General features: G+C 47.9%; 1 protein-coding gene across 1 annotated transcript in view; it reads left to right on the top strand.

Moving 5' to 3' along the window:
* ZNF618 (zinc finger protein 618) overlaps positions 1-22,804 on the top strand; it is a 292,476-nt gene that overhangs the window by 229,800 nt on the left and 39,872 nt on the right. Inside the window, 2 exon segments of the mRNA XM_050926335.1 lie at positions 20,352-20,441; positions 22,353-22,388. Of these exon segments, the coding sequence (XP_050782292.1) occupies positions 20,352-20,441; positions 22,353-22,388 (126 nt within the window).

Genomic DNA, 22,804 nt, shown 5'->3' with positions numbered 1-22,804 from the left:
CTGCAGAGTCACCAGTCACTCAGGCATGCACCAACAACTCAGCAGCAGCCTATCCTGGAGTAGAGCCTGGGTCAGATGACCCTTTGGCTCGGGTGTTTTCCCAACCTCAGCAGGACTGCAGATCAGTCTTTGCAACAGCCCTACCACCTAGCCAGGAACCCTCCTGCTGCCTCGCAGTGTATCATATGCTCTTGACTTCCAGCCTGCTCTTGATCCTGATCCTGTTCCTGCCCCAGCCTTGCCCAAGCCATGTTCCAGTCGTATCTTTGCCCTATTCTGACCTTGCTCCAACCCTGTTGCTGACCCACTCCAGCCTTGCCTATGTTTTCTGATCCTCCCTGGACCCTCAGACTCTGATCACCTCACTTCAGCTTTTGGCCTGTATCTGGCCTCGCCTCCAATATGGAGTTGGCTTGTTCCTGGACTCTGACCACCTGGCTTCAACCCCTGGCTTGTGCTTGGACTCTGGCTACGGTACTGATTCTGGCTTGACTATGGACTCTGATCTGGGGTTTGTCTCTAATCTGTCCCAGATCTCGATTCTAGCACCACCTTTGGCCCAGTCCCGACCCTACATCAGCTCCAACCACTAGACTTGACTGCTGGGAGGCAGTGCCTGACAACTTGCACAGACTCCACTGTACTGGGCCTCAGAGCCTTGATGGAGCACCTGAGTGCTGCAGCCCTGGAGATGGCATCCATATTCCAGAGCCTCTTCTGAGCACAGGTCTGACACCTCCAGAACCTTCAGGCCCACCCAAGACAGCAGCCCCAGAGTGTGGTATGAAAAATCCTCTTGCTGGAGTGGTTTGATGGTGATCGTCACAAGTTCTGAGGGTTTATTAAATAATGCTGCTTGCTGTTCCTGATGCAGCCATCCTTATTCACAGACTACCAGATGAAAGTGGAGCTGGTTATCAGTCTGCTGTGTGGAGAAGCCCTAGGATTGGGCCTCAACCATCCTGGAACAGGCCGACCCAATGCTGGGCTGCTTTGAGGACTCGTTTGTTTCTCCTCACTGGTTTTTGATGACCTCAACTGGGCCCATACTGCCAAAGCAGCCCTACAGTTCCTCACCCAGGGTTCGGGACCTATCTCCACCTGCACTTCCAGTTCCTGGACACCAATACAGCCTGGAACAAGGTGGCTTAAGTCTTCCATTTTTGTCTTGGATTGAACGACACTTTAAAAGATGAGCTGGCTCAAGTCAACCCCTCCTATGGAGTTGCTACCCTACATTGAGCTCTGCATTAGAATCGAGAACCATCTCCTGGAAAGGAAACATGTTGTCACCCATTTCTAGCTTAACATCAAGGGTCCCCATGCACACCCTTTGCCTAGTTCCAGACCTGAACCGATGCAGATTGATAGCACAAGGAGGCACCTCATGGCCCAAGAAAAGGTGCTGAAATGGCCTTTGTGGAAAAGTTGGACACTTTGCATCAGGGTGCCCCCACAAATCCAGACCCACTATGGTGCTGGGAAACCACCCCATTCAGCCCCAGTAGAGGAGTCACGGCTAGACATGACCCGGTGAGCAGTCTTCTTGATCAGATCCCCTCTGCTGACTACCTGTGCCTCAGCACCAATAGAGCCCTGCCAACCACATCTGCAGGTTCTCCTCCTTCTCAGGACCCCTGCCATGTCCAGGGTAAGTTTTACTTCACTGGCATTAAATCGACTCTGGGGCATCCAGCAACTTTATGGACCTGGTCTTCACCCAGACCAACCACTTGCCCATCCAGAATAAGCTTATTCCAGAGCAGATGGAAACTATTGATAGCAGTATGCTGACCTCTGGTCCAGTTGCGAGGTAGCCCATCTCTAGGTCGAGATTGGGGACCACCAGAAAACTATGCAATTCGACCTAATCCTTTCACCATTCTTTTGGGTTTTATTGGGCCTCTTCTGACTCTCCCTCCACAACCCGAACATTTTGTGAGCAGTGCCGGAGGTATGGTTTAACTCTTGGTTTTGTCAGCTGCAGTACTTAGGAAGACCAAGCAGGGAGAATATGGGACCCAGCCCTGGGAAGGTGTCCTCCATGCTTGATACGCCATCAGTTTCCAAAGATGCTGGTTCATCAATCTCACCCAAGTATAGTGATCTTGTGAATGTTCGATAAAAAGAAGGCCAATATCCTATCCCTGCATCATCCCTACAACTGCCTTATAGACCTCTAGTCAGGGGCACAGATCCCCTTTGGATGCGTATACCCTTTATTGGAACCCAAGCTCAAGGCCCCACGGGAATACCTGGGCGAAAATCTGGCTAAGAACTTCATTCCGCCCTCCAAATCCCCCACTGGAGTCCCTATCCTGTTTGTTAAAAAGAAGGGCGGGACACTACACCTCTGTGTCGATTTTCATGCTCTCAGTTATATTACCATTGAGAACAAATACTCTCTCCTGCTGATCAGTGAGCTCTTAGAATGGGCTAGCTCAACAAAGGTCTTCATCAGGCTCAACCTGCCCAGTGTGTACAACCTGGTCTGCATACAGAAGGGCAACAAGTGGAAGACCGCCTTCCGCACCACATATGGCTATTATGAGTACATGGTTATGCCCTTTGTCCTCTCCAATGCTCCAGCCATGTTCCAGTGTTTCATGAACAATATCTTCAAGGATATCCTAGACCAGTTCATTGTGATTTACTCAGACAGTATTGTCATTCTCAGAGAACCAGACTGTGCATTGCCACCATGTCCAACAAGTGCTGGAATGCCTCAGGAAAGATGGCCTATATGCCAAGCCAGAAAAATGTGAATTTGACTTCAGCACCATTGATTTCCTGGGCTATATCCTCTCACCAGATGGAATCAGCATGGATACATGGAAAGCTGCTGCAGTTGTGGACTGGGCCCTGCCAAGGATCACACATGACATCCAATGTCTCCTGGGATTCACAAATTTCTACCAGAGGTTCATCAAGGAATTCTTCTGAGTAGTGGCTCAATTACCCAACTCCTTCACAAGAGTTCTGCCTTCATCTGGAGGTTGGAGATCCAATGGTCTTTTTGAGCAACTGAAGAAGACCTTCACCTCCACACCTATATTGAGGATCCAGAATCTATCCGGGCCTTTCATTGTTGAGGCAGATGCTGACAGGTAAGTCATCGGGGCAGTACTGTTACAACCACAAGGGTCACCAAGCATTCTCCATCCATGCACTTTCTATTCCAGAAAGCTAAGTTCCATAGAGTAGAACTACAAAATTTATGACACAGAACTGCTATCAATCAAGGCTGATTTTGAGGAGTAGTGTCACCACTTGGAGAGTGTACATTTTCCCATCCAAGTATTCATTGACCAGAAGAACTTAGAACATCTGTGATTGATGAAGGCCCTCAGCCAGTGCCAGAGATCCATTTTTTTCATGCTTTGAGTTCATACCACATTATCATCCTGGTTGCCAGAATGGCAAACCTGAAGCTCTCTCCCACAAGGGGGAGTACCTTGATAGTAAAGAGAGACCACCAGAACCTTCCACCATACTGAAGCCCTACCATTTTGCCACTGTTTTAATGAATGCGGACCTATTAGCCCTTATAAAATCCTCCCTACCATGTGAGCAATTGGCAACTAAGCAGATATTTCTGTTGCAAAGTTGTGTATGTGCCCCCAAAGGTCCACCCCATTTTGCAGTTCTCTGACTGTGCCATGACTTACCTCTGGCCAGCCGTTCTGGACATTGGAAGACCATGAAACTGATCACATGACATTTCTGGTGGCCCCAGTTGCACACCTCCATGAGGTCGTACATCGACTCATGCAACATATGTTGCTGCACAGAGGTCCCCCATACTAAGCCCCTGGGCATGCTGGTCCCCTTACCTACTCCTTCCTGACCCTGGAACTCTGTATCGGTGGATTTTATTGTAGAACTTCCTAACTCCTTGAACCACACAGCTAGATTAGTTACCATAGACCTCCTCTCCAAGATATCCTACTTTGTGCCTTGCTGCAAGTCCCCACCGCAAAGGCGACAGCCCATCTGTTTTTTTTACCACGTTTTCAAGCTTCACGAAGTACCTTCCAATATCACGTCATGCCAGGGACCACAGTTCATCTCCCATTTTTGGCAAGAACTCTTCCTCCTCTTAGATGTTGACCTATGTCTCTGCGCTGCCTATCATCCCCAAACAGACGGGCAGTCAGAATGGGTAAATTAGTTGTAGAACAGTACGTGTGGTGTTTAATCAAATTCCAGCAGAACAACTGAGTCCAGCTTCTACCCTTTGCTCAATTTGCCTACAACAACTCTGAGCATAAGTGCACCCAGCAGAGCCCCTTTTTTTCCCAGCTATGGGTTCCATCCCTGGTTGTACCTGTCCCTCTCCTTGATTTCCCTTGTCCCTACCGACTCTAACCTGGTCAAACATCTCCATCATATCTAGGAGGAGCTAAGACCCCAGCTGGACACTGCCAAGGCAGGCTTCAAGCTGTTCGCTGACCACCACTGCCAGGCTAACCCTCCTTTTACCGCCAGGCATAGTATGGCTCTCCACAAAACACTTGAGCACCTCCCATCCCTCCCACACACTTGACTGCTGATATCTTGAGCCCTTCCTCGTCACCCAGCTTATTAACCCAGTCACTTTGTGCTTCCAGCTACCCCCCATGATGTGAATGCACTCTATGGCCTGGTCTACACTACGCGTTTAAACCGATTTTAGCAGCGTTAAACCGATTTAACACTGTACCCGTCCACACTACGAGGCCCTTTATATCGATATAAAGGGCTCTTTAAATCGGTTTCTGTACTCCTCCCCAACGAGAGGAGTAGCGCTAAAATCGGTATTACCATATCGGATTAGGGTTAGGGTGGCCACAAATCGACAGTATTGGCCTCCGGGCGGTATCCCACAGTGCACCACTGTGACCACTCTGGACAGCAATCTCAGCTCGAATGCAGTGGCCAGGTAAACAGGAAAAGCCCCGCGAAATTTTGATTTTCATTTCCTGTTTGCCCAGCCTGGAGCTCTGATCAGCACAGGTGGCAATGCAGTCCCAAATCCAAAAAGAGCTCCAGCATGGACCGTACGGGAGATACTGAATCTGATGGGGAAACCATTTTTTTCTATCAGAGCTCTGTTACAGAAGACGAAATGCCAAAGCGTTTGAAAAAAAAATCTACAGGCTACACAGTGCTGCGTGACAAGCGTAACGGGAAGCCAGAGACTCAAACGGACACTCATGGAGGGAGGGAGGGAGGGGGTACTGAGGACTCCAGCTATCTCACAGTCCCCAGCAGTCTCCGAAAAGTATTTGCATTCTTGGCTGAGCTCCCAATGCCTGTAGGTTCAAACACATTCTCCGGTGTGGTTCAGGGAATAGCTTGTCAATTTACTCCCTCCCCCCCCATGTGAAAGAAAAGGGAAAGAAATCGTTTCTTGACTTTTTTCAATGTCACCCTATGTCTACTGAATGCTGCTGGTAGACGCGATGCTGCAGCAGTGAAGAGCAGTATCCGCTCCTCTCCCCTCCCTGCTGGCAGACGGTACATGCTTGATAACTGCTGAATACCCCTGGCTGGCCTCAGGGGCGCCTGGGTAAAAACAGGAATGATTCCTGGTCATTCCCCGTAGATGGTACAGAACGGCTGGTAACCGTCTTCGTCATAGCCACGGGGGGCTGAGCTCCATCAGCCCCCTCCCTTTCTGGTGTAAAGAAAAGATTCTGTACTGCCTGGACTATCATAGCAGCGGGATGCTGGGCTCCTCTCCCCCGCACCGCTTAATGTCCTGCCTGGACTGTCATAGCACGGGGAGGCTGCCTCCCCCGCATTTTATCTCACTAACAAGTCACTGTTTCTTATTCCTGCATTCTTTATAACTTCATGGCACAAATGGGGGGGACACTGCCACGGTAGCCCAGGAAGGTTGGGGGAGGAGGGAAGCAACGGGTGGGGTTGTTGCAGGGGCACCCTCCATGAATGGCATGTAGCTCATCATTTCTACGGGATCTGACACGGAGCAGCTGTACTCTCTGATACACTGCTTCTCTAGTACACTTGCCCCAAATTCTAGGCAGGACTGACTCTATTTTTAGAAACCATAAAGGAGGGATTGACTCGGGGAGTCATTCCCAGTTTTGCTTTTGCGCCCCCGGCTGACCTCAGCCAGGGGCACCCATGATAGCAGCAGACAGCGCAGAAGGACAGATAACCGTCATCTCATTGCCAAATTACCCTGGCAGCAGACGGTACAGAACGACTGGTAACCATGTCTGCTATCATGCAAAACCAAATGAATGCTGCTGTGTAGCGCTGGAGTATCGCCTCTGTCCGCGGCATCCAGTACACATACGGTGACTAAAAAAAAAAAGATGAATGGGCTCCATGGCTGCCATGCTATGGCGTCTGCCAGGACAATCCAGAGAAAAAGGACGCGAAATGATTGTCTGCCGTTGCTTTCCCGGAGGAAGGAATGACTGATGACATTTACCCAGAACCACCCGCGACAATGATTTTTGCCCCATCAGCCACTGGGCTCGCAACCCAGAATTCTAAGGGGCAGGGGAGACTGCGGGAACTATGGGATAGCTACGGAATAGCTACCCACAGTGCAACGCTCCGGAAATCGACTCTAGCTTCAGACCATGGACGCACACCGCCTAATTAATGTGCTCAGTGTGGCCGCGTGCACTCGACTTTATACAATCTGTTTTATAAAACCGGTTTATGTAAAATCGGAATTATCCCGTAGTGTAGACGTACCCTATGTTCCATGTCTCCCTGCTGAAACCTTTCTCTCCCCTCCCCTCCCCCCAAAGTTCCAAAGAGTATGGAGCTCGGCTGCTCTCAGTAGTGGCAGATGACAGAACAAGGAGCAATGGTCTCAAGTTGCAGGAGGGGAGGTCTAGGTTGGATATTAGGAAACACTATTTCACTAGGAGGATGGTGAAGCACTGGAATGGGTTACCTAGGGTGGGGATGCAATCTCCATCCTTAGAGGTTTTTAAGGCCCAGCTTGACAAAGCCCTGGCGGGGATGATTTAGTTGGGGATTGGTCCTGCTTTGAGCAGGGGATTGGACTAGATGACCTCCTGAGGTCTCTTCCAACCCTAATATTCTATGATTCTAGAAGTCACAATGCCCTATTGTGTTTCACCCACCCTAAATGTGATGTTGCAAAGATCCTGGGGTTGAGAAGAAAAGTGGTAGCATTATGGGTTTAAAGAAAATGTTGATAAATGTTGATAATCATCACAGATGATGTAATATAGTCTGCGACAAAATTGATAACGTGCACTTACAAATAAAGAGAACCCCTGAAATCCCTATCACACAGACTGCATTGAGTAGCCCTGAGTTACTGTACATAAACAGTCAGATATTAACTCTTGGCAAATTTCATATAAAGTCCCTAGACTGTAAAATCTATTTATTCCAACATAAGGAGATAGAGTTTTAGTAAATTCTAATTCTTACTCTAATTCATCAGTTTGTCTCAGAAATGCCAGTAAAACTTGTTTTGAAGCTAAAAAATTTCTCTCCTCTTATAGTTAGTAAAAGAGGGAGCCATCATCTTCCAAAGATGCTTGGAATTTGGCTGGGGGGAAAATGTATACTAGCCCCAGTTTTTTTGCAAATTCTTCTTTACCAACTGAATCTTTGCCAACTGAATTTCACTTTGACCGTTTCAGGAAACATTAAAATTTGGTGACCCTAAAAAAACCTTTTTTAAATCTATTGCAAAATTTCATCACTGTTACTTACAAACTGAAAAACAATTAAAAGAATTCAGCAGCTCATACTGTCTACCAATTACTCTTCTCTTGAAGAATTTCAAGATGTTTTCCTATTTCAAATCTCTTATAATAAACAAAGCAGAACAACAAGGGGATTATCTTCTTCAGATCTCTCCTTTAAACCTAATACATCAGTGTTGGAGGACTTGGATTATTTTATGTAAATACAGATGATGGATTCTCTCTGGTGCCACAAGAATATGGTCAATCCTTTTCTCCATCCCCATGTGTCATGTACTTTTGTCCCCAGAAAGATTGCCAGCACTGGCAAGAAGCTACTTTTCCTCAGCTCCTTTGGGATAATTAGTAGTCAAGTCTAGCCCTCTGTAATTATCACCAGCAGGATTTTTGGTCACTTCCATGAACCATGTGCCAAAAAAGCACCAGAAGTGATTGTAACTGAGCATGAGGGGTTTCATGACATTCCCATAGGACAATTTATAATCCATTGGCCCGTACTGTAGTGACCGAATGGCTAGGAAGCAGTTCTGCAGAAAAGGACTTAGGGGTTACAGTGGAAGAGAAGCTGGATATGAGTCAACAGCGTGCCCTTGTTGCCAAGAAGACTAATGGCATTTTGAGCTGTATAAGTAGTGGCATTGCCGACAGATCGAGGGACATGATCATTCCCCTCTATTCAACATTGGTGAGACCTCATCTGGAGTACTGTGTCCAGTTTTGGGCCCCACACTACAAGAAGGATGTGGAAAAATTGGAAAGAGTCCAGCGGAGGGCAACAAAAATGATTAGGGGCTGGAGCACATGACTTATGAGGAGAGGCTGAGGGAACTGGGATTGTTTAGTTTGCAGAAGAGAAGAATGAGGGGGGATTTGACAGCTGCTTTCAACTACCTGAAAGGGGGTTCCAAAGAGGATGGCTCTAGACTGTTCTCAGTGGTACCTGGTGACAGAACAAGGAGTAATGGTCTCAAGCTGCAGTGGGAGAGGTTTAGATTGGATATTAGGAAAAACTTTTTCACTAGGAGGGTAGTGAAGCACTGGAATGGGTTCCCTAGGGAGGTGGTGGAATCTCCTTCCTTAGAGATTTTTAAGGTCAGGCTTGACAGAGTCCTGGCTGGGATGATTTATTTGGGAACTGGTCCTGCTTTGCGCAGAGGATTGGACTAGATACCTCCTGAGGTCCCTTCCAACCCTGATATTCTATGATTCTGCAGCAGTGACATTTTATTGTCTTGTGGGGAATGAACCTTCAACTCTGTGTCCCTTTGATTTGAGGATTCTCAGCATGTTGCGAGCCCCTGGGGCCAGGATCATGCCTTACTGTGTGATTGTACAGCACCCTATACAACGGGGCCCTAGTTCTGTTTCAGTATAAATAAAATAAATCTTAGATCTGTAACCTTTTAAAAGAAACTGAGTGTTCTTCTTCAAGTGATTGCTCATGTGTATTCCACAATAGGTGTGCGTGCTCGCCACGTGCTGGAAGTTTTCCCTCTAGCAGTACCCGTAGGCGAGTGTCCCTAGTGGCACCTCCATGGCGTGGTATAAGGGGCACTGCGCACTTCTCCCACCCTCAGTTCCTTCTTGCCGCCAGTGGAGGTGCTTCAGGACTGCTCTGCTCCAGCTTGTCTGCAGCTTTCCTCGAGAACTCTTCTTCGTTCAGTGAAGTAGTACCTGTAGTTGAAGTAGTTAGTGTAACTTAGTTTAGTTTAGTGTGCCCCAGGTTTTAAGTCGTGCGACACTTGTAGGCGACCGATGCCAGTGAGTGATCCACCCACAAATTGTTTATACTGTCTGGGTGAAACCCATCTCAGCGATCGCTGCAAGATTTGCAGGTCATTCAAGCCTCAGACCAAGAGAGAAAGAGACATTCGGCTCCAGGCTATCCTTACGGAGTCGGCGTTTACTCCAACTCCGGCGCGCCGCTCCAAGTCAGCACCAGCTGTTGCGGTGTCGGTGCACGGCGACCCCTCGGTACCATCTACCACTCAGTGCTGCTCCTCGTCCATAGCCGCATGTCAGGCAGACCTCGGTCCCCATTGGCCTCCAGCCCAGGTCGAGCGGAGTAGCCTAGCCCATTCAGAGCAGGTGTCCCCAGATATCTGGATGCCCTCCACACGGCCCAGGACATTATGTCCATGCTGGTACGAGGGGCACCACCAATCCTGGCTCCACGGTCCAGAGGCAAGCCACCACTTGGATCTCCACAGTCGCCCTTGGCTCGATAACATTCATGGTCGAGGGAATGTTCCCGACGCCGTTTGTCACTTAATGAGCGTCCCATGCATAGTACATGCTAGTTACCGTTGACCCCCACCAGGTTGTCTGGCTGTGTTTCAATTGACAGGGGCTCTTGGCACCGCTCTGCCTCGAGGAGCGGGCCCCATCGAGACCGACGGCACCGAAGGTCTTCATCTCTGAGGAGCTACCGTAGCCAGTTGCGACACAAACATCAACGCCGTTCCTGTTCGTCGTCTCACTCCAGGAACTCGCCACTGCACCGCTCCCACAGTCCCAGGCATCCCTTGCCAGTGCCAGTGCGGATCTGCCCGCTGGAGCCAATCACAGAGCAGCAGCTACCGGCAATACCGTTCCTCCATGTCAGGGTTGCGATCTCATGTTTGGCACCATTCCCGATGACGATGCTCCTCCTGGCCTCCATTTATAGTCATAGATTATTAGGATTGGAAGGGACCTCAAGAGACCATCTAGTCCAACCCCCTACTCAAAGCAGGACCAATCCCCAAATGGCCCCCTCAAGGATTGAACTCACAACCCTGGGTTTAGTAGGCCAATGCTCAAACCACTGAGCTATTCCTCCCCCCCGACTGGCCTGTCCCATCCCGTCCCGTCCCATGTCAATCAATGGGACAGGCCAGTCAGGCTGAACAGCCTGCTCCGCTGATTCAGGGTTCTCATGGACAACATGGCCTTGATGTTCTACATCAACGGACAAGGTGGAGCCCGCTCCTCTGCCCTCTGACAGGAAGCCCTCAGGCTGTGGGACTTCTGTATAGCCCATGACAGTTGCCTACAGGCCTGCCACTTACCAGGTGCCAGGAATTGTGGGCGGATTGCCTCAGCCAAGACTTCTCCTCTCAGCACAAGTGGTCTCTGTACCCAGAGATGGTGCAGAGACTTTTCCAAGAGTGGGGAACTCCCCACATGGACTTGTTTGCGACTCAGCAGAACAGCCGGTCTCCGCGGTTCTGTTCCAGAGGGGGCTGGCAATGGACGCTATCTCCGATGCCTTCCTCCTATCCTGGTCAGGCCAGTTTCTCTATGCCTTCCCCCTAATCCCACTGATCGGCAAAGTCCTGGAAAAGAGAAAGATGGACAGGGCCCGGGTCCTCCTGATTGTTCCAGCGTTGCCTAGGCAACATTGGTACAGGACCCTCACAAGCCTGGCGGTCACCCTGCCATGGCCATTGCCGTCCCGCCCAGACCTGCTCTCCCAGGACCGGGGTCGCCTCCTCCATCCCAACGTAGCGGCACTCCACCTCATGGCGTGGCTGCTCAATGGTTAGGCCAGGAGGGGTTCAGCGCATCCTCTTGGAAAGCAGGTGACCCTCCGCGTGCCGAGCCTACTTGGCAAAGTGGTCTCAGTTTTCCTGCTGGGCAGCTGAGCAGGGCATTTTCCCCTGTGGCTGCCCTGATCCAGCTCATTTTAGACTATCTCCTTCACCTTAGAGCCCAGGGCCTGGTCCATCAAGGTGCACTTGGTGGCCATGTCAGCCTTCCATCTGCCAGTGCAGGGGCACATGGTATTCTCTCATGCTATGACTGGCTGATTCCTTAAGGGATTGGATCATCTCTTCGCATATGTGAGGCCCCCAGTCCCACAGTGGGACCTGAACTTGGTGCAGGCCTGATTGACTGGTCCCCCCTTCAAACTACAGCTACATGCTCCTGGTCACACCTCTCATGGAAGGTAGCCTTCCTGGTTGCGATCCCGTCGGCTAGACAGGTCTCGGAACTCAGGGCCATGACCTCCAAGCCCTCGTACATGTGCCATAAGGATAAGCGGCAGCTCCGCCCACATCGTTTGTTCCTCCTGAAGGTGGTCTCCGCCTACCACATGGGTCAGGACATTTTCTGCTGGTCCTCTGCCCCAAGCCCCATGTTTCCTATGAGGAGTGTCGCCTCCACACACTGGATTTTAGATGGACTCTGGCCTTTTACCTGGGAACAGAATAAGCCGTTCAGGAAGTTCGCAGCTGTTCATCGCCTCGGCCAAACGCATGAGCGATCGGCTGATCTCTCAGCGGCTCTCCAATGGGATCACCTCGTGCATACGTACCTATTACGGCTTGGCGGGAATCCCCCTGCCGTCGATTGTGCGGGCACTCTCGACTAGGGCACAGGCCTCGTCGGCTGCCTTTTTAGCCCATGTCCCCATTCAGGACATTTGTAGGGCTGCCATGTAGTCTGCAGTTCACATGTTCACTTTGCATTATGCGATAGTCTCCCAGACCAGGGAAGACACTGGGTTTGGCAGGGCTGTGCTCCATCCCAAGAGTTTGTGAACTCCTACCCACCTCCAACAGGTATAGCTTGGAATCACCTATTGTGAAATACACATGAGCAATCATTCATGGAAAAGGTAACTGTCTTTTCTTCTTTAACTGGTGTTCTTCGAGATGTTGCTCATGTCTATTCCACATCCTGCCCTCCTTCCCCTCTGTCGGAGTTGTCTGGCAAGAATGAACTAAGGATGGGGGGAGTGCACAGCGCCCCTTATACCGCACCGTGGAGGCACCACGGATACTTCCAGGGGATACTTCTAGGGGAAACACTTCCAGCACCAGTGCGTGTGGCGAGCACGCACACCTATTGTGGAATGGACATGATCAACACATCTCGAAGAACATGTTACGGAAAAGGTAACTGTCTTTTCAGATGGCTTGTGAGAACCTTATTCTGTCTGTACCTCACTCGCTTAGGACTGCAGTTGCCAGGATATCCATGGTTATGCCCACTGCTGAGGGTTTCTGTGAGGATCTGGACCTGTTGAAGGTTGATTCAGGACACTGTGATGAACTTACAGGGCTGCTCATGATTAAATCCATCCAGCACCTGGAGTCTGGTTTGGATTCCTGCCTTTCTCCACTTCTGTAATCTACCCAGTCTTAAAATATTCACACAGAAAACCCTGAAGCTACAGTATTTGAGACAGGGTCAGTCTGCACATACAGCCCGTGCTGCTGTGTGTTGTTCTCCCAGAGCTGAGTTTGCTTTCACCGACAAGGAGAAGACCAGGAAGGATAGTGGCAGAAATCCTATCCACTCTCGGGGAATTGCCTCTGTGAGTAGCTAAACGTCATCATCTACACCTCTGGGACACTTCAACAGCAAACAGTCCTTATTTCAAGTCTCTTTCACCCACAAATGATTGTTCCATATCACCCCAGTTGCTTTTACTGCATTTATTGGCTCCACTAATAAATGTTAGAAAGAGTCGCTGTGTAAATTTCATGGAAATACACTTATCTGAATTATTTAAATACACTTATGGGATGACTTGGTACATATAACCACCTTGGAGGTGCACACTGAAAGCCACTGCTTCCCAGAAATGCAGCTTCCTCACTGATTGGGGATCCCTGCCCTACTTGGGTTAAATGATCAGAATTAAGGATGTCTGCTGGAATTTGACTTTAGCACTGAATTTCTTTACGTGTGTGTCAGTCTCTAACATTGCAGTAACAGCAGCTCCATGGTCTGGTTTAGAGCAGGGAATCTGCTGCTTGCCCGGGTGTTGTGAATACCCGTGAGGTGTGGGCCTGACTCTCTGCATGCTTCAAACAACTAATTTCTTTCCCCAAGTGTTTGGTTAAGGTGTAAGAATGGCTGTTAGTATAACGTGCACTCTGTATTCCCAGACATTCTTGGTTAATAAACAAAGTTCTTGATGAAAATATTTTCCCTGGTATAATTGTCAGCCTTCCGCATGCTTAGGTGGGGGTTTTCCTCGCCTGGTGCCGTTGAAAGGGCAAGGTGGTTGCAGTAAAGCAGATAATTTTTGCATGATACATATCATATAGCTCTAGCCCTGGTGCAGCTCTACTGATGCTGGCAGGGTGGTAGTGTAGAGACCGTCGTCCAATAGTTTTACTAGTGTATGGTCTAATCTTGCTCAGAGCAAATGTAAGTGACATGGTGCTAAAATGCTGTCAGTGTACGCTATCTGCCCCATTGCTGCTAGTGCCGGTGAAGCCGCGTCAGTGCGGGGTTCCCTACAGTTGTCACTGTAGCCAAGATTGTGTCAGGGCCCAATGCCTTCACCTCCAGGCTAGGGCACTAGCCATGTCATCCCTCTTGGAGTGCTGTTCCCAGCCAGTTCAAACACTTGGGCTTGCTGTGGCAGCAGCACAAATCCCCACTCCTCCCAGTGAGCGCACGGAGGTTTCTCAGTTAGGTCATTGTCATCCTCTTTCGTATGACTGGGATAGAGCAGCATCTTCAATTTCACCTGAAGTTGATTGAGCCAAATGGCTACATCAGACGTAGCAGAATTTATTGCAATGATGTTGCCTTCCTATTTATCAATTGGCAGTAGACAGTGATATGTTCGATGGTCTGTCGTGGGGAACCACACTTACACACCAGGGAGTCCTTGATTTTCCATTTCTGCATTAAATGTCCACATCTACCATGCTTGGTTTGGATTCAATTCAGAGTTGACCAAGATGACCGTGGAAGGTCAACCCTAGGAGCCTTCTGCGTGGGGTCCATATTATCTGTCTTCTGTTACAGCAGGGGCTCTCCTGTCCAGATGGAGGGGAGGGTTATTCCTGATAAAGTGGCACTCTGATGGAGCCTGAGAAACGTGACCAGGGGCCAACCTAACCACCGAAGTGTCAGTAGTCTACTGGACCTGCTGTTCTTTGAATGTACTGGACCCTGTTCACCTCCAAAACTCTGCAGGCCTTGCTAGGAGTCATTTCCCTTAGACTTCAGACAGAGAGAGAGGGATTCATCAATTATATCCCCCTTGGGAAGTGCTCTTATTCCTCTTCATTGTGTCACACACCACTTTTGTCTTCTGTGAAGCTCATGCTTTCTAAGCTGAAACAGTGCTGTCACTAATGGGAGAAACTCTGTTCTTCTGGGATGCAGCACGCACTACATGCTGTCTGTCCTCCTATAAGGCACAGTAGCCCGGAATGTGTGCAGTACACTCAGCAGGTTCTGGGAAGTGTCTGAGATTACCGCTGCCTGGGCTTCAAGGACTGGTCCTCCAACAGCACAACCCAAGCTGCCTCCTTTATTTTGCTGACGGCAGTCGCAGATTACATAGTGGTTTGTAGATAGTTTGCATATAGTGTTTCTGCCTTGCCCTCCTATGTCCTCATCCAGCTCTTTGTGATTGCAGTCTTTCTGCTCCAGTGCTTGCGTGAGCTGAATCTCCTGTATCTGACTGCACATTTCTCCATGGGGCTTTTCCTGTGTCTTAGGCTAGTAGATTCATAGATTCCAAAGCCACAAGGGACCACTCTGATCATCTAGTCTGACCAGCTATATAGCACAGGCCCTGAAACTACCCCAAATAATTCCTAGAGCAGAGCTATGAGAAAAACATCCCATCTTAATTTAAAAATGGTCAGTTATGGAAAATCCACCACAACCTTTGGTACATTGTTCCAGTGGTTAATTACTCTCTCTGTCAAAAATTAACACCAGTGTGAATTTGTCTAGCTTCAACTTCCAGCACATGGATATTGTCATCCCTTTCTCTGCTGGATTGAAGAGCTCATTATTAAATATTTGTTCCCTATCTAGGTTCATATAGATTATAATTAAGTCACCCCTTAACCTTCTCTTCGTTAAGCTAAATGGATGGAGCTGTTTGAGTCTCTCACTACACAGCATGTTTTCCAATCCTTTTATCATTCTCATGGCTCGTCTCTGAACCCTCTCCAATTTATCACCATCCTTCTGGAATTGTGGGCACCAGAACTGGACACAGGATTCCAGCAGCAGTTGCATCAGTGCAAAAGAAGAAAAGCAACCTCTCTGCTCCTTCTTGAGATTCCCCTGTTTATGCATCACAAGTTCACATTAGTCCTTTTGGCCCCAGTGTTAGACTGGGAGCTGACGTTCAGCTGATCAGCCATTATGACCCCCCACATCTTTTTCTGAGTCATTGATTCCCAGGATAGAGTCCCCCATCCTGTAAGTATGGCCTACATTCTTTGTTCCTAGATAGATAGATAGATATTTACATTTAACCATATTAAAATGCATAGTGTTTGCTTGTGCCCAGTTTACCAAAAGGTCCAGATCATTCTGAATCTGTGGCCTGTCCTGTTCTAGAGGTATCAGCTTCCATAACCAAAGCTTGTGCTGTGTTGGGGTGGGTCAATACTGGAGCCGTGGTGAAAGCAAGATTCAATTCAGAGCTTCATGCTATGCCTTGGGTGACCAATGAAACTTGGTGTTTTGTACAGAGTAGGGCAGCAAGGGTCTCGGCTTTTTTTGAAAAATTCTAAATGAACCTGTGGTAGAAGTTTACAAAGCCTAAAAAACATTAAAGGTCACATACATTGTGGGGTGCTGCCCAGTTGCGGACAGCCTGGACCTTGTGCAGATCCATCTTGATTCCTTCCGGGAACAGAATGAATCCCAGGAACTCAGCTGAAATCTGATCAAATGAGCACTTCTCCAGGTTAGTGTAGATACTGTGTTGTCGTAATCTCCCCAGGACTGTATGGGCATGTGTGGTGTGTTGGTCCAATTCATCTGAGAAGATCAGTGTGTTGTCTAAGTGTCGCGAACTGGTCCAGCAGGTCTTGGAGCACGTTGCTAATAAAGTGCTGGAATGTTGCTGGTGTATCAGTCTGAGTGGCATAACTAAACATTCAAAGGGGCCATAGCCATTCTGAAAGGCCATCTTCCGTTCATGCCCCTATCAAATACAGAGATGATTGTAAGCGCCCTGGAGATCCAGATGCATGAATATGCAGGCAACCCCCACGAGGTCCAATAACTCAGGGATCAGAGGTAGTGGGTAAAGGTTCCAGATTGTTATCTGCTTTAGGGCTCGGTAATTAACACAGAGGTGATGGCTTCCATCCTTCCTTTTTATGAAAAGGACTGGGGTGCCGGCTGGTGAAGTTGAGAACAAAAAATGATGCTGAAAATTGTTGTTTGGCTCTAGTTTTCAAGATATGCCATTGGGTCAGTATATACAACCCTTGACTTGGGAATGGCAGAGGATAAGTGAGTTATAAAGGGAAGGGATCTCAATTTAAACCAGAAATGACTAAAATACATCTTTGACTGGATCTTTGAATAAATCTATGACTGGGTTTGGACAGTACTTGCTTTTTAGGCAAAACAATGAATGATGCAATCTGAAGCTGGTATTGCGTCATACATGATATGAATTGCATCATGTTATTCCTAGAAGTCATGGATGATACAATCATAACGAAGCTTACATCACTCTGCTGAACAAACTGCCCTATATCAGCTCTAGAAATCATACAGTGTCGTGCTCTCTTATTTGTCAGTGTTTGATTTTGCAAAGGGACACATTTCTGTTTAGCCAAAGTGAGCAGAGATGCCTTGTACTTGTGTGAACAGTGCAGATAACTTCTACTATGTTTGTGGTGAAGTGACTTTTGCATCACAAAAGCGCAGTATAACCACTATGGTTAAGAAAGCCTATCACCTTTGTTTTGGCTGCAAAATTGGAGATCAGGACAAGAGGTGGGCCCCACACATATGCTGCAACACTTGTGCAACAAATCTTTGCCAGTGATTGAACAGGAAAAGGAAATTATGCCTTTTGCAGTGCCAATGATTTGGAGAGAGCCAACAGATCATACCAGCAATTGTTCCTTCTGCATGGTGCCTCCAGTTGGGAAAGGTGTGTCAAAGAAGAAAAAGTGGACTGTGCATTATCCAAACATTCCATCAGCTATACGCCCAGTACGCCACGGAGAAGGACTGCCGGTTCCTGATGCACCAGAATCATTCTCACTTGAGTCAGACGAGGAAGAGGATGAAACTTCTGGTCCTGAACCATCAATGTCACAGGACCCACATTTTCTCCCATCCTCCTCCTCTAAACCACACCTCATAACACAAGGTGAACTGAATGACCTTGTCAGGGATTTGGAACTACCCAAGAGTAAGGCAGAGCTGTTGGGCTCCAGACTACAGCAGTGGAATCTCCTGGCAGACTATCAGGGCAAATGGAGCCCATCAGTGCTTGCAGACTATTGCTGGACAGTGACAAGAGATGCTCCATTTAATGAATACAAGAGACAAGCCAAGAAGCGCCGAGTAGACACTGAATAGGACTAAACTATGTACATAATAGTTTTTTGCCTTTTGTTTCATACTAAATTTTATTTATAGAACTCTTTTGCTAATTTTTAAAGTGTTACATAAACAGGACAGGTGAAATATTATCATGTAAAGCAACCATAAACACATGAAAAGACCTAGGTTTACAATTTATGATTAAAACTCTACCATCTACACAATATACATAGACATAAAATGTAAAAACTAAAATATCTTAGAAACAGTAGCCAATCAGTTGTTTTAATTGTCATATTTAAATTCAGCACATCAAAATACATAATAAATATCACATTTTATCTCTGAAGCAGACGACTTCTCAAAAATTGTAGACTAGTGTAATCTATGATTCTATGCAGTCTATGTATAGCATTCCTCTGTCTCTTTTATTGGGGGGAGGGATAGCTCAGCAGTTTGAGCATTGGCCTGCTGAACCCAGGGTTATGAGTTCAATCCTTGAGGGGGCCACTTAGGGATCTGGGGCAAAAATTGGTCCTGCTAGTGAAGGCAAGGGGCTGGGCTCAATGACCTTTCAAGGTCCCTTCCAGTTCTAGGAGATTGGTATATCTCCAATTATTATATACATCCAAGTGATATCATCACCCCAGCTGAAGTTCTATGGGGCAGTCATAGTCCCAGTGCAGGGGGAGGTTTTCTGCATTCTTCTTCTCAAAGACATTCAGCGTAGTTATGGCGCTTGGTGGGAAGTTCCATAGTTCCTCCAGTGGGTGCTTCAGTGTGGGCAGCTACACCTACTCGAGCCGCCTTGGGTCTGGGGGCTCTGTGTCCCTGAATAATGGCCTACAGGAGACAGTCTCCTGTCAGCAGGCTGATTACCAGGGCCACCTTAGCCTGGTCAGAGGAATGGATTTGGGGACATAGCAGCCACTGGCATGGGTTCATGAAGCACCGGAACTGCTGGGGTCAAGGCACTCTGCTCTGTGCGCAGCACGGTATTCTCGGTGCTAAGCTGCCTCGCTAGCTCCTGCAGCCGCTGATTATCCGAGGTCAGCTAGGCAACTTGGGCCTTCAGTGCATGATTATCTGCCTTGAGGCGGAGGGCACATCCGGGCAGTGGTGCTGCTGGGTCCATCCTCGCATCAAGCTCATTCCCTCAAAGTAACTGTGGTCCAAACAAGCTGTCGCAGCCGGGTCATGGGCAGACAGATCCAGCATTCGGAGCCAGAGTCCAGGGTCACAAGACAGGAGGCGGCTGGGTCAGGATACCGGAGTCAGAAGCAGAGACAAAGTGGAGATCAGAATCATGAGTCAGGAACTGGAGTCAGGGTGGCCAGGACACGAAGGGGTCAGAGGCAGGTCAGAAGCACGGATCAGATGCTAGAAGTCACCTCGGGTCAGGATGCCAGGAACTCAAGCAGCAGGAGTGAAAGCCGCAAGGCGCACAGTTTAGAACAGGGTGGAACCCAGTTCAGACAGCTCCCTGTTTCTGCCCCCGGCTTGAGTAGGGCTAGTGGGCCAGTCAGCTGCTCTGGGACTTCACCAATAGGACCACCAGGGCAGAGCCTCCGACTGGGACCTGGCTTCATGGGTCCCAGGTAAACAAACATCAGCAGGCTCATGATACCAGCCCTCAGCTATGTTGGCTCTGCAGAACTAACAAGAGGTGTAAACAGCAGAAAAACGTCTTTGTTGCTAGAGCCAGTAGATCTAACAGATGCCCCAGGAACAGATCTGTGGAGTATGACTGCGCCCTTGTCTCAGTCACTCTAACAGAGGAACTACTCTTAACAAGATGGGGGTGGTCCTCTCTGCCCCCCCCAAATATCAATGTGCATGGTGCTTGTGAAATTACCCCATATGCACATTTACACCATGCCTAGCTTAGTCAATATATTGTCAATGGTCTCCAACAACTCTTCAATATTCAAGTGTTGGGTCCTTGCACAGCTCTGCCAATGCACCTCAATCATGACCTGCAACTGCCCTGCTATTTCAGTTCTGCACTTCTGGAGGAGACCCCAGAACAGCCTTCCTGGGCCAGTGTCAGCTGTAGTGGCAGCTGTGGAACTCATGCTTGTTCTGGTCCCTCTCCAGTGCTGTGTGGGTCCTGTTCAGGTTTTATTGGACAACTGAACTGTCTGGCTTTTCCTATGAGTGAAACTCATGAGAATGTCTTAAGCTAGAGTGTATGATGCACACCTGGGTAGGTGTGCAGCAATGATTGCTCCAGTGGGTAAGCCATTTGAGAGAGAATCTGGGGGAAGTGGGGGTGAATGGATGGATCCTGTGATTCAGAAATGTCCACTGGAGCTCTTGCCTTTCACCCCAATGTTTCTAAAATGAATTTGTTCCTTCTTCTTACAGACAATTTTAGGTACACATGTGACATTTGTGGGAAAAAATATAAATACTACAGCTGTTTCCAAGAGCACAGAGACCTGCATGCAGTGGATGGTGAGTACTGCTTCAGCCCCTTGTCAAATTAGGCTGGGAAATAATGATTATTTTATGGGGAGTTAGACAAAGTGTGATTCATGGGCAAAATGCTGCCATGGGGTCTTACAGTGACACACAACCTTACCATGAAGCTCAAAGAAATCAGGTCCTAATCTGCTCTCCTTCAACCTGTTTGGATCGAGATAGCACCCTCACACTGGGACCTGCAGTCTCAGCAAGCCATGTCTTCATATTAAAGCTGAGGATCACTACAGGGCCTCCAGGTCAATTGCCAGCCTAGCCCTTGGCTAGGCAAGGTCTTATTGTCTCTGGTTTCTGACCTCAGCATGGCTCTCTGTGGGATCAATATAGAGATCCAAATGCAGGTAGATTTGCCAGCCAATGCAGTTCTGAACTGATGTGCCTATGTCTGAGCCAGTGGACTTCAAAGGAGATCTCGGCAAAACTTTTTTCGCTGAAAAATGCAGATTCAGGTCCAAAAAAATACTTCGAGAATTTGTGTCAATTCTGGCAAATTGGTTTGGTTGAAAAAAAATCTTTTTTGGAAATGTCAGAATGGTTCGTTTTGACATGTCTGAAAGGAAACAACTTTATTTTCCTGGTGAAATTCATACAGCGGCTGAGGGAGGGTCTACTTCTGCCTACAGCCTGGAGGCTAGGGCACTCGCGTGGGATGTGGGAGGCCTGAGTTCAAGTCCTTGTTGCAGAACTGGGATTATTTATACAAAGACCCGGCCCCAGAGCAGTGATTTCAATCTGGGTCTCCCCCATCACAAATGAGTGTCCGCACTACTGGGCTATTCACCTCACTTTTGTGAATGGTGCCTAAAACCAAAATGTTTTTTGTTTTAATTGACATGATTTTTTTTTAACTGTTAGTTTTGCTGAAAATTCCATCCTGGTTCCTTTCGGTCCCAGAATGATTTTATTTTTTTCCAGAACTGCCAGTGAATAGAAAAAATCAGTTATTCCCTCAGCTCTGCTTTAAAGGACTGTTTTCCAGTGTAAACATGTCGAATTGTGTCAGTGTGAATGCTGGCAGCCTAGAACAACTGGTGGTGGTTTCATTTTAACGATATTAAGGATTTTTTACATTATTTTTATGTGTTTGCTGCCCTATTTACCCTAGCCATGTTCCTCCTCATGGCAGATGGAGCTGTCAGTGCTGCACTTTACTCAGTCAGGAAGGTGCAGCAGGCAATATCTGTGCCATAGGCTTCTCCAGATGCAGCAGAGTACTCATGACCAATACCCGTGACCAATACTGCCCCAATGTTTTTCACAAGAAATTTTGTCAAAAAAACATTTTCTGTTTTTGATTGAAACTTTGGAACCCTGAGACTAGCATTAAGGTCGATTGGCATTCCCCAGCACCCTGTAATGGTGCTGGATTCTCCATCACCTCATGTGGGGTCGTAGACATTAAGTCACTGGGATTGAAAGATAGGCTAAACATAGAATCATAGAAGATTGGGGTTGGAAGAGACCTCAGGAGGTCACTTAGTCCAACATATCTGCTTCTTCTTGAAATGTGTCATCACTCTAGTTCAAAGCTGATAAGGAAGCTGAAGCTTTTAAAATGGCTGCCACTTGTGTTTCTCTAAGACAGCTCTTGCTTGGGTGCCTCTGAGTGATTGGTTGTGTTTCAGTAGACATGGGTGCGAGGCAGCTGTGCATCTATGTCAGTGTGTTCTAACAAAGGCCTTGAGGATCTATGTACACTAGGGCTGGGCATGCTCAAGTATTTCCCTGTGTGAATGCTACCTGGGAGATGTGGGATGGGAGAAGGGAGCCTGGCTTATTCTGCATTGACCCTGTGGATGAAATACAGGAGTAAAACAAGGCCATTTAAGAGGATTTAATTTCTGTTTTGTTTCCCCCCCTACCCCTTCTTCTATTCTGTGTTAGTTTTTAGTGTGGAAGGGGCCCCAGAAAACCGGGCAGGTAAGCAGAGATCCTTTGTGTGCTTTATTTCACAGACCTTTACAAGCATTCAGGCACAATAAGTCCAGTTCTGCACTCACAGAAGCCAATGGCATTTTGTCCTTGACTTCAGTGGGCTCCAGCTCGGTCTCTCAGTACATAGCAATGCTATGTACAGCCAGTAGCATGATGCCCAGCCCTATTAGATACCAGGCTTTTGTTGCATATGCATTTGATCTAGACTTGTGAAAATCAGAGAAACAAACAATAAGTGTGTTAGTCATTTTGAAATTACTTGTGGCATAAATGAAATTACTTCATAAAATGGGTTGGGTTCTGATTGGCTACAAGCTGTGCCATTAGATGGCAAAGCTTAACTTCATTGGTCAGTGAACATAAGAACGGCCATTCTGGGTTAGACCAAAGGTCCACCTAGC

Source organism: Gopherus flavomarginatus, chromosome 17 (genome assembly GCF_025201925.1).
Source record: "Gopherus flavomarginatus isolate rGopFla2 chromosome 17, rGopFla2.mat.asm, whole genome shotgun sequence".
Classification (NCBI taxonomy): Eukaryota; Metazoa; Chordata; order Testudines; family Testudinidae; genus Gopherus; species Gopherus flavomarginatus.
Note: the sequence above shows the minus strand (reverse complement) of the source record. Positions and strands in the feature narration are given on the sequence as shown.